At 39.6% G+C, this 20,228-nt stretch overlaps 1 protein-coding gene across 1 annotated transcript in view; it reads left to right on the top strand.

Moving 5' to 3' along the window:
- Positions 1-3,803: 3,803 nt before the first annotated feature.
- The window catches only part of WDPCP (WD repeat containing planar cell polarity effector), a 225,345-nt gene continuing 208,920 nt past the window's right edge, over positions 3,804-20,228 (top strand). The window contains exon 1 of the mRNA XM_052647814.1: positions 3,804-3,864. Within this exon, the coding sequence (XP_052503774.1) occupies positions 3,804-3,864 (61 nt within the window). The remainder of the gene's footprint in view (positions 3,865-20,228) is intronic.

The following is a 20,228-nucleotide window of genomic DNA, read 5'->3' as shown; positions in this document are numbered from 1 at the left end:
TAATTGATTCTTAGGCAGTGCCACGAGGCATGCAGAATCTTAGTTCCCTGACCAGAGATTGAACCCGTGTCCCTTATACTGGGAACTCGGATTCTTAAATATTGAACTGCCAGAAAGTCCCATTAATTGATTCTTCAAACCGATATTCCAGGCCTCACCTATCTGAATGACAAAGATGCAGTTTACATATTCTAATATAATAAGTATTTTAGTCTTAAAAAAGTACAACTGTAAAGTAACAATTCCGAATAAGTCTCATGAAACTGACTGAAAAGAAAGTGAAGTCGCTCAGTCCTGTCCAACTCTTTCCGACCCCATGGAATAGTAGCCTACGAGGCTCCTCCCTCCATGGGATTCTCCAGGCAAGAGTACTGGAGTGGGTTGCCATTTCCTTCTCTGGGGGATCTTCCCGACCCAGGGATCGAACCCGGGTCTCCTGCATTGTGGGCAGATGCTTTAACCTCTGAGCCATGCAATTTCAAAGAACACAGCTTTGGAAATATTTTGAATAATGGCAGCCTCACTAGTAACTCCCAGGTGACAACTCAGAAAGATAATAGTTGAATTGAAAAATACAGGTGAGTTTTAATATCCCTTTTTCTCTATTGCCTGCTAGAGAATCCTTCATGGTAATGAGCCCACTAGCTCTCTTACCCCATATCTATATATGTGGCAGCCATCTTCTGTTTAGAATACCATATCTGGAGGTCAAAGGCTCTTTTGTTTCATCTCTAAACTTTTAAAGCACTTTAGTACAAGGAAGAAAGTGAATTCAGATCAATCCAAAATTTACTATTTATTATAGCCTGTTTTTTGCTACTCTTTTCAACTTCATTTTTCTATGCTTTTCTACCATGCATCTTGATCTAACACTATTGTTTTACTCAAAAACTACTGTGTATACACTCCCTCAGTCCAGTTCAGTCGCTCAGTCGTGTCTGACTCTTTGCGACCCCATGAACCACAGCACGCCAGGCCTCCCTGTCCATCACCAACTCCCGGAGTTCACTCAAGCTCATGTCCATTGAGTCAGTGATGCCATCCAGCCATCTCATCCTCTGTCGTCTCCTTCTCCTCCTGCCCCCAATCCCTCCCAGCATCAGGGTCTCTTCGCATGAGGTGGCCAAAGTATTGGAGTTTCAGCTTCAGCATCAGTCCTTCTTATGAACACCCAGGACTGATCTCCTTTAGGATGGACTGGTTGGATCTCCTTGCAGCCCAAGGGATTCTCAAGAGTCTTCTCCATCACCATAGTTCAAAAGCATCAATTCTGTATACCCCAGTACAGTAAGTGTCCTGTGTTGCCGGCACAGAGTCTGAAAACCTGTCTGTTTAGATTCAAAGCCCACCTCTACTACCTGGTGGCTATATGACTTTTCTATGTCTTAGTTTCCTCATTATAGGAGTAATAGTGATACTACTTCAAAGAGTTACATATTTGAGTTAATATGTGTAAAATTTTAGAAGAATGCTTGTCACAGGTAGGTCCATAGTATTATATGCTGCTATCATCATCATTTAACTGGTGAAATCCTTTGCTTCGCTGAGGTCCTGTGAACATTTTATAATTTCTCAGTAGCTTTCTCAGTGCCCTGCTGTTCCAAGCAGGCTTAAGCCCTTCTGTTATACTGTGAAATTGATTACTCTGCCATTTCAACAATTAGTAACTGTGTCTCATTAGTTGAACATGCCTCTGAATCTTGATGATTATAAGTACATTGAGGTCAAAAGTAAAGGTGAGGTAAGGACTAACAAAGTCTGTATTATGTCTAAAAGTATTTTGGATTATCATTCATAAATAGTATGGGGAAATATTTTTAGTCACTCCTAATGTTAAAGACGGAGAAGGCAATGGCACCCCACTCTGGTACTCTTGCCTGGAAAATCCCATGGGCGGAGGAGCCTGCTAGGCTGCAGCCCATGGGGTCGCGAAGAGTCGGACACGACTGAGCGACTTCACTTTCACTTTTCACTTTCATGCATTGGAGAAAGAAATGGCAACCCACTCCAGTGTTCTTGCCTGGAGAATCCCAGGGACGGGGGAGCCTGGTGGGCTGCCATCTATGGGGTCGCACAGAGTCGGACACGACTGAAGCGACTTAGCAGCAGCAGCAGCAATGTTAAAGAAGCTGAGAACTTTTTTTTCCATATAATAAATGTCATAAAATATTTTTCAAGGTATTATTTTCATATAGTAGATGTCATAAAATATTCAGAAGTTTGTTGGAAATAGCAGTTCTTTTTATGATCTGTATAAAGAAAATGTCAATAGTTTATGTATTTCTAATATACAGGAAAATTTACATGTAGTATAATACTTACATGTATTTCCAAGCAAACATTTGAAAGTTATTTAAATTCCTTTAAAATATTTGTAAAATGTTACTTTTTTTTCAGATTGGCCTTTGTCCAATTAGTCAAAATTAATGAAGTTCTAATTAATTTTTTTTAAGTATAAATAATATCCATCATGGAAACAGTATCAGACTTTATTTTTTTGGGCTCCAAAATCACTGCAGATGGTGACTGCAGCCATGAAATTAAAAGACGCTTACTCCTTGGAAGAAAAGTTATGACCAACCTAGATAGCATATTCAAAAGCAGAAACATTACTTTGCCAACTAAGGTCCATCTAGTCAAGGCTATGGTTTTTCCAGTAGTCATGTATGGATGTGAGAGTGGGACTGTGAAGAAGGCTGAGTGCCAAAGAATTGATGCTTTTGAAGTGTGGTGTTGGAGAAGACTCTTGAGAGTCCCTTGGACTGCAGGGAGATCCAACCAGTCCATTCTGAAGATCAACCCTGGGATTTCTTTGGAAGGATTGATGCTAAAACTGAAACTCCAGTACTTTGGCCACCTCGTGTTGACTCATTGGAAAAGACTTTGATGCTGGGAGGGATTGGGGGCAGGAGGAAAAGGAGACGACAGAGGATGAGATGGCTGGATGGCATCACTGACTCGATGGATGTGAGTCTGAGTGAACTCCGGGAGATGGTGATGGACAGGGAGTCCTGGGATGCTGCGATTCATGGGGTCGCAAAGAGTTGGACACGACTGAGCAACTGAACTGAACTGAATTGAATATCCATCACTAGGCCCTACTGTTAGAACTGGGAGGAAATATAAGATGTAAAACTTGGCTATCTTTTTTAAAAAATGAATGTAGTGTAGAATATCTGGATCTATCATGACATGCAGATGAACAAATTAATTTGAATGCTAATGTGGTTTCACACAGTTTACTTCTAAGTAAATATGTTTCCTATAATAGTAACTATATACCATTCATCTTGGGAATTCCATTTTAATTAGCCTGTTTGCATGTGAAAGATTGCAAATACTTGCTTTTTATATTAAAAATGCACCTCAAAATGTTTTTGTACTTAATAACTACCTAGCAGATATTTCTTTTCCTTAAAAATCTTAAAATACTAAGTAATTCTAAATAAACTCAGTTTTAAAAATCATATATTATTGGAAACCCAAATATATATATATATATATATATATATATATATATATCCTTCTTACTATGTTTCTCAATGCAATGATGTACTAAATCTAGGAAAAGTGATTTTTTTTTCATTTATTTCTGGGTGGTTAACTAAGGATATATTAAATTGTGTTTATTCTAATGAACCGTATCTCAAATATCAGTAGTGACAAATGATTCTTTTTATTCTTTCTTTCTTTTTTTTAAATTATTTCTAAGGGATCTTGATTTTATTGGCAATAGAAGATAATTAATTGACACCTCTTCTTAATTATTTTTTAAACAGCATAGAGATTCCTTCTGCCATCAGATGTCATTCTGCTTGACTGAACTGCACCTGTGGTCTTTGAAGAATACCTTACACATTGGCGGTAAATAAACTGGATTAATTTCAATATTTTTCAAATATAAGTTACAACAATATAAATACCTAATAGCAAAGGTTAGAGCCTAGTTCTCCAGTGAAACTGCATCATTTTCTTTATACTTAATGAAAAATCGACTGGTGGAAAGGAATTTGTTTTTGTTAACTCTGATTAACTTATTTTTTTCAACTTGAGTTACATTTTCTGTTTAAAACATTAATTTTATCCATCTAATATCTATTTCCTCTTAAGATATATCAAAGATTTTCCAGCTTTTTCCCCTGAAATTGTTCATAATAACATGTTTATATTCATAAATATTTATAGGCTTGCAAATGATAAATGCATTTCTATTTAAAAGGAGTGTTTCAAACACACAGCTCATATGTACAATTGTATCCTTGTTTTTTGCATTTCACATTTTTTGGGGAAGGGAGTAATATGAATCTGTTTTAACAATGTTTATTAGTATTTGAGGATGAACTGCGTATCATTAGGAAACATCTTTTAAAAAATCTTTTCCTTTTGAAAATCTAAAGCAACTCTTGTATTTAGGAGGACATATGTATTTAAATGTCTTCAGCATCATTTCTAAGAAAACGGTTTACCTTGCAAAGCATGTTTATTTATAACAAATATACAACTACAGATGATGTCATTATAATTTCATTGCATTTAATGTGCTTAAAGTATGTAAGGAAAGAATTTACAGTTAAAGTGGACTTAACACACATTTGCTTCCTCCCAAGATTCTTCTAAAATGAGAATCAATGAATTACTTTAATAAACCTGTAAACCCACAAGGACTAAGCGACTAGGAAAGGAGACAATTGCTGTTGAGTTGTTTTTGGAAGGCGTAGAGAAGTTACCAAAGCTCAAAAATCTGAATATTAGATGTCTACAGAAAATTCCACTGACAGCAAACTTGGGTTTCAAAAGTCTTGAGAGGTACAGAAATTTGAGGAGTCAGATAATGCAGAAGGATGAGATTGTGGCATGAGGTAATCAGAAAGAGACTAGAAAATCTCTGTAAGAGGTAGTGAGACACTGGAAATACTTGATTTTGGGAAGTTCAAAACTAGCTGCAGTGGAAAAAGATAGGGGAGAGGTGCTAAACTGAAAACAAGGAAAACTGAAGTGAAAGCCTACATAGGAATATTCTTAATCCCTTTATAATCAAATTAATCTTAATCTCAGAATGTCACAGAAGGAAGAAACTGAAGGAGTCCTCTCTGGAGAGACTGCTTGGCCCCAGAGGGAAGGCCTGTTTACATTGATATTTAACGTGGTCTTCCAGGGAAACATCCAGGTTCCTGAGCGGTCAGTGAAACCCACTGTTGGCAAGCCCTATTTGTGTATATTGAGCTTTTAATCAGCTTTCTAGTGCCTCACTTTGAAATACGAACAGCAAGAAATGAAATATAGGTGTTTCAGGAAACAGTTGAAAGTTAATCTTTTGGTAAGTAAAAACATGTAGCAGAAAATTTTTTTTATTTCAAATGAGTAAAAGAAATTGGGGGGAAAAAAAAACAGGGGAAGAAACTTATTTCACTGCTGATGAAAGTATGAGTTGGTCCAACCATTTTAGGAAATAATTTGGCATTACCTTCTTTAGCTGAAGATGTATTTTGCCTTGCTGCTATTGTTCAGTTGCTCAGTCATGTCTGACTCTTTGCAGCCCCACGGATTGCAGCTTGCCAGGCTTCCCTGTCCTTCACCATCTCTCAGAGCTTGCTCAAACTCATGTCCATTGAGTCAATGATGCCATCCAACCGTGTTGGCCTCTGTTGTCCCCTTCTCCTCCTGCTTTCAGTCTTTCCCAGCGTCAGAGTCTTTTCTAATGAGTTGGCACTTCACATCAGGTGGCCAAAGTATTGGAGTTTCGTACAGTAGAGAAAGCCTACTGACCAGTAATTCAACTCCTAGATACATACCATAGTGAAAGCCTTGATACCTTGTGTGCACCAGGAAACATGTACAAAAATGTTCTTAATAGTACTTATCCTTAACTAGAAACCATACAAATGTCAATCAGCAGGAGAATGGACAAATATATTTATGCAACAGAGAAAGTGAATGAATTGAAACTGTATGCAACAACATGGATGAATGTCAGGCATATGTTATAGGGAAAAAGTTTAAAAAGTAAGCTGCAGCATACATACACTATATTTGCACTTTAAGTTCAAAAACAGTGGCTAAATTAAATAATGTTTTGTTTCAGGAGACAAGTATATGTGGAAAAACTATAAAGAACATTATATTATAAACACAGAATTTAGTATAGCTCTGACAAGGAAGGGAGTGGAAGTGAAATAGTAAAGGGCACACAGCAAGTTTAAAGATAGTGTTCTTGGGAGAGGGTTCAAGATGTTAGCATAGGAAGATCCTGAACTCACCTCTCCCTATTCAGTTCAGTTCAGTCGCTCAGTCGTGTACGACTCTTTGTGACCCCATGAATCGCAGCATGCTCGGCCTCGCTGTCCATCACCAACTCCCAGAGTTCACTCAGACTCGAGTCCATCATGTCCGTGATGTCATCCAGCCATCTCATCCTTGGTCGTCGCCTTCTTCTCCTGCCACCAATCCCTCCCAGCATCAAAGTCATTTCCAATGAATCAACTCTTCGCATGAGGTGTCCAAAGTACTGGAGCTTCAGCTTTAGCATCATTCCTTCCAAAGAAATCTCAGGGTTGATCTCTTTCAGAATGGACTGGTTGGATCTCCTTGCAGTCCAAGGGACTCTCAAAAGTCTTCTCTACCACCACAGTTCAAAAGCATCAATTCTTCAGCGCTCAGCCTTCTTCACAGTCCAACTCTCACATCCATACATGACTACTGGAAAAACCATAGCCTTGACTAGACGGACCTTAATCGGCAAAGTAATGTTTCTGCTTTTGAATATACTATCTAGGTTGGTCATAACTTTTCTTCCAAGGAGTAAGTATCTTTTAATTTCATGGCTGCAGTCACCATCTGCATGGTAAAAGGACACCATACAGTGATTTTGGAGCCCAAAAAAATAAAGTCTGACTCTTTCCACTGTTTCCCCATGTATTTGCCATGGAGTGATGGGACTGGATGCCATGATCTTCATTTTCTGAATGTTGAGCTTTAAGCCAACTTTTTCACTCTCCTCTTTTAATTTCATCAAGAGGCTTTTTAGTTCCTCTTCACTTTCTGCCATAAGGGTGGTGTCGTCTGCATATCTGAGGTTATTGATATTTCTCCCGGCAATCTTGATTCCAGCTTGTGTTTCTTTCAGTCCAGTGTTTCTCATGATGTACTCTGTATATAAGTTAAATAAGCAAGGTGACAATATACGGCCTTGACGTCCTCCTTTTCCTATTTGGAACCAGTCTGTTGTTCCATGTCCAGTTCTAACTGTTGCTTCCTGGCCTGGTTACAGATTTCTCAAGAGGCAGGTCAGGTGGTCTGGTATTCCCATTTCTTTCAGAATTTTCCACAGTTTATTGTGATCCACACAGTCAAAGGCTTTGGCATAGTCAATAAAGCAGAAAGAGATGTTTTTCTGGAACTCTCTTCCTTTTCCCACCATCCAGCGGATGTTGGCAATTTGATCTCTGGTTCCTCTGCCTTTTCTAAAACCAGCTTGAACATCAGGAAGTTCACGGTTCACGTATTGCAGAAGCCTGGCTTGCAGAGTTTTGAGCATTACTTTACTAGCATGTGAGATGAGTGCCATTGTGTGGTAGTTTGAGCATTCTTTTGCATTGCCTTTCTTTGGGATTGGAATGAAAACTGACCTTTTCCAGTCCTGTGGCCACTGCTGAGTTTTCCAAATGTGCTGGCATATTGAGTGCAGCACTTTCACAGCAGCATCTTTCAGGATTTGAAATAGCTCTACTGGAATTCCATCACCTCCACTAGCTTTGTTTGTAGTGATGCTTTCTAAGGCCCACTTCACTTCACATTCCAAGATGTCTGGTTCTAGATGAGTGATCACACCATCGTGATTATCCGGGTCATGAAGATCCTTTTTGTACAGTTCTTCTGTGTATTCTTGCCATCTCTTCTTAATATCTTCTGCTTCTGTTAGGTCCATACCATTTCTGTCCTTTATCGAGCTATAGGCACAATAAATTTAATTAAGTACATATGGAACATGGATGAATAAAGCCTCCACAACAAAAGGTAAAAGGACAGCACTGAGCTGGGTAGGAAAGACAAACAGTATTGCCAAGGGGAAAAACCACATCCCAGCCACAGCAATCCACAACTGGGAGAGATAACAAAGGTACAGATCTTCTCTCTCAGTTGTGAGGGGTTCAGGTTCCATGTCAGCCATCGCAACCCCTAGATCCTATGCAGGAGAGACAAGCCCCTAAAATACCTGACTTTGAAAACCAATGGGAAATATATCCAGGAAAAGTATACAACTGCAGGAAACAGAAAGGCCACTCCTGAATGGTGTGCATGAAAACTCAGTTGATTTTAAAATCATCACAGAAACACAAGATTGAGAAGCATATGGACTGTAGGTAAAGGGGACCCAGTTACTAATCTTTAAGCATCTGCCAGAGACTCAGGAACCAACGGGGACATTCCCTGGGAACTGAGATACTGGCTAAAGACAAAAAAAAAAAAAAATATGTCTTCATGCAGGACTACAGCATGCAGGATTGGAGTTCCCCAACCAATGGTTAACTCTTGCCCTCTGCAGTGGAGGTGTGGAGTCAGCCAATGGACTGCCAGAGACATCACAGGACATTTCTTATGAAGGCCACTCAGAAATATACAGCAAAAACTTCAGAGCTATGTCAAAGCTGTATGTTGTCACCTTGCTTATTTAAATTCTGTGCAGAACACATCATGCAAAATGCCAGGCTGAATGCAGCACAAGCTGGAATCAAGATTGCTGGGAGAAATATCAGTAAGCTCAGATATGCAGATAACACCAAGCTAATGACAGAAGGCTTAAAGATCCTCTTGATGAAGATGAAAGAGGAGAGTGAAAAAGCTGGCTTAAAACTCAACATTCCAAAAACTAAGATCATGGCATCGGGTCCCGTCACTTCATGGCAAGTAGATGGGGAAACAATGGAAACAGTGACACATTTTGTTTTCTCGGGCTCCAAAATCACTGTGAATGGTGACTACAGCCATGAAATTAAAAGGTTATTGCTCTTTGGAAGAAAAGCTATGACAAACCTGGATAGCATGTTAAAAAGCAGAGACATCACTTTGCTGACAAAGGTCCATATGGTCAAAGCTATGGTTTTTCCAGTAGTCATGTATGGATGTGAGAGTTGGATCAGAAAGGAAGGCTTAGTGCTGAAGACTTGTTGCTTTTGAACTGTGTTGTTGGAGAAGACTTTTGAGAGTCCCTTGGGCAGTGTGGAGATGAAACCAATGAATCCTATAAGAAATCAACCCTGAATACCCATTGGAAGGAATGATGCTGAAGCTGAAGCTCTAATGCCTTGGCTACCTGATGTGAGGAACGGACTCATTGAAAAAGACCCTGATGCTGGGAAAATTTGAAGATACAAAGAAAAGAGGGTAGCAGAGGACAAGGTGGTTAAATAGCATCATCAACTCAATGGACACACATTGGAGCAAACTCTTAGAGATAGTGAACGCCAGGGAAATCTGGCATGCTGCAGTCTATGGGGTTGCAAAGAGTTGGACATGATTTAGCAGCTGAACAGCAATAACAATAATAATCATCTATTTAGTGTGAAGTAACAACTCCAGAAAGAATGAAAGGATGGAGCCAAAGCAAAAACAGTACCCATCTGTGGATGTGACTGGTGATAGAAGCAAGGTCCGATGCTGTAAAGAGCAATATTGCATAGGATCGTGGAATGTCAGGTCCCTGAATCAAGGCAAATTGGAAGTGGTCAGACAAGAGATGGCAAGAGTGAACGTCGACATTCTAGGAATCAGCGAACTAAAATGGACTGGAATGGGTGAATTTAATTCAGATGATCGTTACATCTACTACTGCGGACAGGAATCCCTTAGAAGAAATGGAGTAGCCATCATGGTCAACAAGAGAGTCCAAATGCAGTACTTGGATGCAATCTCAAAAACGACAGAATGATCTCTGTTCGTTTCCAGGGCAAACCATTCAATATCATGGTAATCCAAGTCTATGCCCCAACCAGTAACGCTGAAGAAGCTGAAGTTGAACAGTTCTGTGAAGACCTACAAGACCCTTTAGAACTAATACCCAAAAAAGATGTCCTTTTCATTATAGGGGACTGGAATGCAAAAGTAGGAAGTGAAGAAACACCTGGAGTACAGGCAAATTTGGCCTTGGAATGCGGAATGAACCAGGGCAAAGACTACTATAGTTTTGCCAAGAAAATGCACTGGTCATAGCAAACATCCTCTTCCAACAACACAAGAGAAGAGTCTACACATGGACATCACCAGATGGTCAACACCGAAATCAGATTGATTATATTCTTTGCACCCAAAATGGAGAAGCTCTATAATACAGCAACAAAAACAAGACCAGGAGCTGAGTGTGGCTCAGATCATGAACTCCTTATTACCAAATTCAGACTTAAATTGAAGAAAGTAGGGAAAACTAGTAGACCATTCAGGTATGACCTTAATCAAATCGCTTTTGACTATACAGTGGAAGTGAGAAATAGATTTAAGGGACTAGATCTGACAGGTAGAGTGCCTGATGAACTATGGAATGAGGTTTATGACATTGTACAGGAGACAGGGATCAAGACCATCCCCATGGAAAAGAAATGCAAAAAAGCAAAAGGGCTGTCTGGGAGGCCTTACAAATAGCTGTGAAAAGAAGAGAAGCTAAAAGCAAAGGAGAAAAGGAAAGATATAAGCATCTGAATGCAGAGTTCCAAAGAATAGCAAGAAGAGATAAGAAAGCCTTCCTCAGCGATCAATGCAAAGAAATAGAGGAAAACAACAGAATGGGAAAGACTAGAGATCTCTTCAAGAAAACTAGAGATACCAAGGGAACATTTCATGCAAAGATGGGCTCGATAAAGGACAGAAATGGTATGGACCTAACAGAAGCAGAAGATATAAAGAAGAGGTGACAAGAATACACAGAAGAACTGTACAAAAAAGATCTTCATGACCCACATAATCATGATGGTGTGATCACTCACCTAGAGCCAGACATCCTGGAATGTGAAGTCAAATGGGCCTTAGAAAGCATCACTACAAACAAAGCAAGTGGAGGTGATGGAATTCCAGTAGAGCTATTTCAAATCCTGAAAGATGCTGCTGTGAAAGTGCTGCACTCAATATGCCAGCACATTTGGAAAACTCAGCAGTGGCCACAGGACTGGAAAAGGTCAGTTTTCATTCCAATCCCAAAGAAAGTCAATGCAAAAGAATGCTCAAACTACCACACAATTGCACTCATCTCACATGCTAGTAAAGTAATGCTCAAAACTCTGCAAGCCAGGCTTCTGCAATACGTGAACTGTGAACTTCCAGATGTTCAAGCTGGTTTTAGAAAAGGCAGAGGAACCAGAGATCAAATTGCCAACATCCACTGGTACATGGAAAAAGCAAGACAGTTTCCGAAAAACATCTCTTTCTGCTTTATTGACTATGCCAAAGCCTTTGACTGTGTGGATCACAATAAACTGTGGAAAATTCTGAAAGAAATGGGAATACCAGACCATCTGACCTGCCTCTTGAGAAACATATATGCAGGTCAGGAAGCAACAGTTAGAACTGGACATGGAATAACAGACTGGTTCCAGATAGGAAAAGGAGTATGTCAAGGCTGTATATTCACCCTGCTTATTTAATTTATATGCAGAGTACATCATGAGAAACACTCGGCTGGAAGAATCACAAGCTGGAATTAAGATTGCTGGGAGGAATATCAGTAACCTCAGATATGCAGATGACACCACCCTTATGGCAGAAAGTGAAGAGGAACTAAAAAGCCTCTTGATGAAAGTGAAAGTGGAGAGTGAAAGAGTTGGCTTAAAGCTCAACATTCAGAAAACGAAGATCATGGCATCTGGTCCCATCACTTCATGGCAAATAGATGGGGAAACAGTGGAAACAGTGTCAGACTTTATTTTTTTGGGCTCCAAAATCACTGCACATGGTGACTGCAGCCATGGAATTAAAAGACGCTTACTCCTTGGATGGAACGTTATGACCAAGCTAGATAGCATATTCAAAAGCAGAGACATTACTGTGCCACCAAAGGTCCATCTGGTCAAGGCTATGATTTTTCCAGTGGTCATGTATGGATGTGAGAGTTAGACTGTGAAGAAAGCTGAGTGCCGAAGAATTGATGCTTTTGAACTGTGGTGTTGGAGAAGACTCTTGAGCATCCCTTGGACTGCAAGGAGATCCATCCAGCCCATTCTGTAGGAAGTCAGCCCTGAGTGTTCTTTGGAAGGAATGATGCTAAAGCTGAAACTCCAATACTTTGGCCACCTCATGCGAAGAGTTGACTCATTGGAAAAGACTGTGATGCTGAGAGGGATTGAGGGCAGGAGAAGAAGGGGATGACAGAGGATGAGATGGCTGGATGTCCTCACTGACTCGATGGACGTGAGTCTGAGTGAACTCCGGGAGTTGATGATGGACAGGGTGGCCTGGTGTGCTGCGATTCATGGGGTTGCAAAGAGTCGGACACAACGGAGCGACTCAACTGAGCATTATGTCTTTAAAAACATTTTACATACCTTAATTAAAAAGTATTTTATTGCTAAAAATGCTGAACATCATAGGAACTTTAAGGAAGTCTTAATCTTTGAGCTGGGGAAGGGCCCTGCCTTAATGTTTATAAGTTTGGTTGCTAAAGGTTGGAGAGCCTATGGTAATTTCTTAAAATAAGACGACAGTGAAGTTCACCACATTGATGGACTTTTCACAAATGATTTCTCTATAGTATGCAACGGTGTTTCTTAGCATTTTTACCTGAAGTAATACTTTCAAAACTGGAGTCAATCCTCTCGAATCCTGCTGCTGTTTTATGAACTCAGTTTACATAATATTCTAAATCGTTGCTGTCATTTCAGTAATCTTCATAGCATCCATACTAGGAGTAGGCTTATTTCATCTCAGGAAACCTCTTTCTTTAATGATACATAAGAAGCATCTCCTTAAGTGTTAAAGTATTCTCTAGAGATTACAATGAAATTCAGTCTCATCTTCAGACTCCACATCTAATTATAGGTCTCTTGCTATTTTCACAACGTTACTTCCTTCACTGAAGTCTTGACCTCTTCAATGTTGTCCATGAGGGTTGGAATCAAGTTTTTCCAAACCCGTGTTAATGTTGATATTTTTATCTCTTCCCATGAAACATGAATATTCTTAATGGCACCCAGAATGGAGTTGCAAAGTTGGACACAGCTTTACAACTGAACAACTAGAATGATGAATCCATTCCACAAGGTTTCTTTCTTTCTTTTTTTGTGCCATGCCACATGGCTTACAGGATCTTAGTTCCTATACCAGAGATTGAAACCATGCCCCAGCAGTGAAAGTGATGAGTCCTAACTGTTGGGCCACCAGGGAATTCCCAGAAGGTTTTCAGTTGAATTTGCCCAGATCTATTATATGGATCACTGTTTACGGCAGCTATAGCCTTAAGAATTGTTTTTCGTAAGCCATAAGACCTGAATGTCAAAATTACTCCTTGATCCATGGACTACAGAATGAGTGTTGTTCTAGCAGTCATAAAAACAACATTAATCTAATTGTACATCTTCTGTCAGTGTTCTTGAGTGACCAGATGAATTGTCAATGAACAGTAATATTTTGAAAGCAGTCTTAGTTTCTGAGCTGTAGTTCGCAATGGTAGGCTTAAATTATTCAGTAAGCCCTGTTGTCAACAGATGTGCTATCATCCAGGCTTTGTAGTTCCATTTATAGAGCACAGGCAGAGTAGATTTTGCAGAATCTTAAGGGCCCTAGGATTGGTTGTGCATTGACTTCTGCTTGAAGTCACCAGCTACATTAGCCCCTAAGAAGAGAGTTAGCCTGTCCTTCAAAACTTTGATAACAGTCATTGACTTTTCCTTTCCAACTGTGTAATTTCTAGATGGCATCTGCTCTCAATAGAAGGTCGTTTATCTACATTGAAAATTTGTTGTTTATTGTAGCCACCTTCATTAATTGGGACTTACCAGGTGGCTCAGTGATAAAGAATCCACCTGTCAATGCAGGAAATGCAGGAGACGCAGTTTTGATCCCTGGATTAGGAAGATCTTGGAGGAGGAAATGGCAATTGACCCCAGTATTGCCTGGGAAATTCCATGGACAACAGAGCCTGGCAGGCTACAGTCCATGGGGCTGCAAATGAGTTGGACCCAACTGAGTGACTGAGCACAAGCACTTCACTAATTATTTCAGCTAGATCTTCTAGATCACTTGGTGCAGGTTCTACATCTACACTTGTTACTTCCCCTTGTATTTTTATGTTCTGAATATGGTTTCTTACCTTAAACATTGTAAACCAACCTCTGTTAGCTTTAGACATTTCTTCTGCAGCTTCTTCACCTCTCTTAGTCTTCATAAAATTGAAGAGTTAGGACCTTGCTTTGCATTAGGCTTTGGCTTATGGAATGTTGTGGCTGATCTGTCCAGGTCGCCAACTCTTTCTCCATTATCACCAATAAAGTTGTTTCTTATCATTTCTTATCATTTGTGTGTCCAGTGGAGAAACACTTTTTCCTTTAAGAACCTTTCCTGTACAGTCACAACTTATCTGTTTGACTCAGGAGGCCTAGCTCTTAGCCTGTCGTGACTTTCAACATGCATTCTTCAGTGTATATGTTAGTCATGTCCAACTCTTTGTGACCCCATGAACTGTAGCACACCAGACTCCTATGTCCATGGAATTCTCCAGGCCAGAAAGCTGGAGTAGTTTGCCATGCTCTTCTCCAGGGGATCCTCCCAACCCAGGGGTTGAACCTGGGTCTCCCACATTGTAGTCAGTAAGCTTATGGGTCTCTCACATTCCTCAGTAAGCTTAATCATTTCTAACTTTTGATTTAAAGTGCAATTCTTCCTTTCACTTGGACACTTAGAGACCTCTGTAGGGTTATCAATTGGCTTAATTTTAATATTGCTGTGTATTTATGAATTGTTAGTGTTACTCAGTTGCTAACTACTCTTCAACTCTTTGTAACCCAATGGACTTCAGCATGCCAGGCTTTTCTGTCCTTCACTATCTCCAGGAGTTTGCTCAAACTCATGTCCATTGAGTCGGTGATGCCATCCAACCACTCATCTTCTGTCACCCCCTTCTGCTGCACTCAGTCTTTCCCATCATCAGGGTATTTTCCACTGAGTTGGCTCTTCACATCAGGTGGCCAAAGTATTGGAGCTTCAGCTTCAGCATCAGTCCTTCCAATGAATATTCAGGACTGATTTCCTTTAGGATTGACTGGTTTGATCTCCTTGCTCTCAAGAGTCCTCCAGCACCACAATTTGAAAGCATCAATTCTTTGGCATAACTTTTATTTAGTAATAAATACACATTCAGAAAACTGCAGGAAATAAGAGGATAGGGAAGCCTGGTGTGCTGCAGTTCATGGGGTTGGAAAGAGTCGGACACTGAGCCACTGAACGACAACAACAACAACAAATGCATTGAGAAAAAAGAGAAAAACACAGTGTTATGAATAGCTGTCTCTGAAGAGTGGAAATACAGGAAATTAAACTTTTTTGTTCTTTTCTAGATTTTATACAGTGAACACGTTACTTCTGTAATCAAGAAGCCAAATTATATTGACATTGGCATAAGAATGATAGAAAAAAAGGAAATGAAGGCTATGACCAAAGACTGTGGTGCACACAGGTCCCAGGAGGCAGTAAGATCTGCCCCAACTGGATGTTCAGCAGGGCTTATCTGTTCTCCTTCCTGGGAACATTCTTTTGAACCCATGTGCAATCCTACTTCTTTAGGGCTCAGCTTTACTAAGTCACCTAGAGAAGCCTTCACTGCCATTGAGACTAAGTTTGTAACCCTCTTACATATTCTCATTATGTTTAACATTTAAAGTATTTTTTGAATTGAGGTATAGTTGAGTTATAACATTAAGTTAGTTTCCAGCGTGCAGCATAATGATTTGGTAAGTCTGATTAATATCTACCACTATACATAGTTTTTTCCTGTGATAAAAACTTTTAATATTTATCTCTTTGCAATTTTCAAATATGCAATACATCATTATTAACTGGAGTTACCATGCTGTACATGATATCCCCATGACTTGTTTATTTTATAACTGAAGTTTGTGCCTTTTGATCCCGTTCACCCATTTCATCTACCCTCCCCTTCACCCTCCTGACTTTGGCAACCAGTCTGTTCCCTGTGTCTGTGAGCTTGTGGTTTATTTGTTTTTAAGATTCTGCATGTAAGTGGAGTTCTCTGGCATTTGTCTCTCTCTGACTTGTTTCACTTAGCATAGTGCCCTCAAGGTCCATTCAAGTTGTCACAAATGGTAGGATTTCATTCTTTTGATGGCTTAATTCCATTCTGAATATATACCACGTCTTCTTTATCCATTCATTCGTTGATGGGTACCTAGGTCTTGGCTATTGTAAATAATGCTGCAATGATCATGATATAATGGTACCTATATCTTTTTGAGTTAGTGTTTTTATGTTCTTTGGATAAATACCCAGAGGGGAAGTTGCTGGATCACATGATAGTTCTACTGTTAATTTTTTGAGAATCCTGAATACTGTTTTCCATAGTGAATGCACCGATACACATTTCCACCAGCAGCGCTGAAGTGTCCCCTGTTCTCCACATCCCTCACCAACATTTGTTATTTCTTATCTTTTTTATAAATGTTATTCTAAATAATCTGAAATAATCACAAAGTTTTATTGGAAACTTGCTAGTATAGAGAATTTTGTATCTTGAACCATTTGAGAGTAAGTTACCAACCTGATGCCTCACCACTCCCAAATACTTTAGTGTGTGTTTCCTAAAGAAAAGGTATAGTCCAGTGTCATGTATATAACCATCAGAATCAAGAAATTAATGGTAATAATAGTGCTCCCATCTAACACGCAAAGAGTTTCACCCATTGTCCTTTCTTAAAAAAATTAATTTACTTTTTGGTTGTGTAGGGTCTTCATTGCTGTGCGGGCTTTCTCTCGTTGTGACAAGAGAGGGCTATTGTATAGCTGCACTATGCGGCTTCTCATTGTTGTGGCTTCTCTTGTTGCAGAGCACAGACTCTAGGGCACATGGGCTTAGTAGTTGTGGCTCCCAGGCTCTAGAACACAGGCTCAGTAGTTGTGGCACATGGGCTTAGTCACTCAATGACATGTGGGTTCCTGGATCAGGAATAAAACCCATGCCTCCTGCATTGGTAGGCAGATTCTTCACCATTGAGTCACCAGGGAAGCCCCAATTGTCCTTTTTATAGCAAATGGTTGTTGTTCAGAATTATGTTACATTTAGTTATCATGTCTCTTTAGTCTCTAATTCTGGAACAAATCCTTCAGCTTTTTAATTTTTAAAAATTTATTTTTTAACTTCTGTGACTTCAACACTTATGAAGATTTTATACCACTTACTTTGTAGTATATCCCTAAATTTAGATACATATGAAGTTTCCTCATAAGTAGGTTCAGATTATGCTTGTTTGGTGGGAAGTATACAGAAGAATAATGCTGTATTCTCAATGCATCCTAACATGCAGTGCACAATTTCAATCCATGTCTTTATTGATGGTGTTCATGATCACTTGGTTAAGGGGGTGTCTGCTAGGCTGCTCCACTGCAAAGTTACTTTCTCCTTTAGAGTTAATATTTTGTAAGGTGTTACCATGAAAATATGTGAATATCTTATTCTTCATTAAACTTTAAATATTTTTTAATAGGTGTATGTATTTTTAAAAAACATGAGTGATCTGTGATGATCTTTTATTTGTTTTGCCATGTGGGCTCTTAGTTCCCTGACCAGGGGTTGAAACCGTTCCCCTTGTACTCGAAGCACAGAGTGATAACCACTGGACTGCCAGGGAAGTCCCTGCTGCTGCTGCTGCTAAGTCGCTTCAGTTGTGTCTGACTCTGTGCGATCCCATAGATGGCAGCCTATCAGGCTCCCCTGTCCCTGGGATTCTCCAGGCAAGAACACTGGAGTGGGTTGCCATTTCCCTCTCCGATACATGAAAGTGAAGAGTGAAAGTGAAGTCGCTCAGTCGTGTCCGACTCTTTGCGACCCCATGGACTGCAGCCTACCAGGCTCCTCCGTTCATGGGATTTTCCAAGCAAGAGTACTGGAGTGGGGTGCCATTGCCTTCTCCGAGGGAAGTCCATATATATATATATATTTTTTTTTTTTTTTTCCCTCCCCCCAGGGAAGCCCAAAGTTTCCAGGATTTTATACTTAAACTTTCCTCAACATTTAAAACCTCTAGATTATCTCCTCTACTCTTAGGTTTTGACTCCATCTCTAAGTAAGTCTCATTTGACTCTGCACACATATATCTTGCTACCTTCTGGATATCTTTTTTTTTTCTTTTACTTTACAATACTGTATTGGTTTTGCCATACATCAACATGAATCTGCCACGGGTGTACATGAGTTCCCAATCCTGAACCCCCCTCCCACCTCCCTCTCTGTACCATCTCTCTGGGTCATCCCAGTGCACCAGCCCCAAGCATCCTGTATCCTGTGTTGAACGTAGACTGGTGATTCGTTTCTTATATGATATTATACATGTTTCAATGCCATTCTCCCAAATCATCCCACCCTCTCCCTCTCCCACAGAGTCCAAAAGTCTGTTCTATACATCTGTGTCTCTTTTGCTGTCTCGCATGCAGGGTTATCATTGCAATCTTTCTAAATTCCATATATATGTGTTAGTATACTGTATTAGTGTTTTTCTTTCTGGCTTACTTCACTCTGTATAATAGGCTCCAGTTTCATCCACCTCATTAGAACTGATTCAAATGTATTCTTTTTAATGGCTGAGTAATACTCCATTGTGTATATGTACCACAGCTTTCTTACCCATTCATCTGCTGATGGACATCTAGGTTGCTTCCATGTCCTGGCTGTTATAAAGAGTGCTGCGATGAACACTGGGGTACAAGTGTGTCTTTCAATTCTGGTTTCCTCGGTGTGTATGCCCAGCAGTGGGATTGCTGGGTCGTAAGGAAGTTCTAGTCCCAGTTTTTTAAGGAATCTCCACACTGTTCTCCATAGTGGCTGTACTAGTTTGCATTCCCACCAGCAGTGTAAGAGGATTCCCTTCTCTCCACACCCTCTCCAGCATTTATTGCTTGTAGAGTTTCGGATCGCAGCCATTCTGATGGGTGTGAAATGGTACCTCATTGTGGTCTTGATTTGCATTTCTCTGATAATGAGTGATGTTGAGCATCTTTTCATGTGTTAGCCATCCATATGTCTTCTTTGGAGAAATGTCTATTTAGTTCTTTGGCCCATTTTTTGATTGGGTCGTTTATTTTTCTGGAATTGAGCTGCATGAGTTGCCTGTATATTTTTGAGATTAATTCTTTGTCAGTTGCTTCATTTGCTATTATTTTCTCCCATTCTGAAGGCTGTCTTTTCACCTTGTTTATCGTTTCCTTTGTTGAGCAGAAGCTTTTAATTTTAATTAGATCCCATTTGTTTATTTTTGCTTTTATTTCCAGTATTCTGGAAGGTGTGTCATAGAGGATCCTGCTGTGATTTATGTCGGAGAGTGTTTGCCTATGTTCTCCTCTAGGAGTTTTATAGTTTCTGGTCTTAAACATTTAGATCTTTCATCCATTTTGAGTTTATTTTTGTGTGTGGTGTTAGAAAGTGATCTAGTTTCATTCTTTTACAAGTGGTTGACCAGTTTTCCCCGCACCACTTGTTAAAAGAGATTGTCTTTAATCCATTTCATATTCTTGCCTCGTTTGTTGAAGATAAGGTGTCCATAGGTGTGTGGATTTATCTCTGGGCTTTCTATTTTGTTCCATTGATCTATATTTCTGTCTTTGTGCCAGTACAATACTGTTTTGATGACTGTGGCTTTGTAGTAGAGCCTGAAGTCAGCCAGGTTGATTCCTCCAGTTCCATTCTTCTTTCTCAAGATTGCTTTGGGTATTCAAGGATTTTTGTATTTCCATACAAATCTTGAAATTATTTGTTCTAGTTCTGTGAAAAATACCACTGGTAGCTTGATAGGGATTGCGTTGAATCTGTAGATTGCTTTGGGTAGTATACTCATTTTCACTATATTGATTCTTCCAATCCATGAACATGGTCTATTTCTCCATCTATTAGTGTCCTCTTTGATTTCTTTCACCAGTGTTTTATAGTTTTCTATATATCGGTCTTTAGTTTCTTTAGGTAGATATATTCCTAAGTATTTTATTCTTTTTGTTGCAATGGTGAATGGAATTGTGTCCTTAATTTCTTTTTC

The sequence above is a fragment of the Budorcas taxicolor genome, chromosome 11 (genome assembly GCF_023091745.1).
Source record: "Budorcas taxicolor isolate Tak-1 chromosome 11, Takin1.1, whole genome shotgun sequence".
In the NCBI taxonomy this organism is placed as follows: Eukaryota; Metazoa; Chordata; class Mammalia; order Artiodactyla; family Bovidae; genus Budorcas; species Budorcas taxicolor.
Note: the sequence above shows the minus strand (reverse complement) of the source record. Positions and strands in the feature narration are given on the sequence as shown.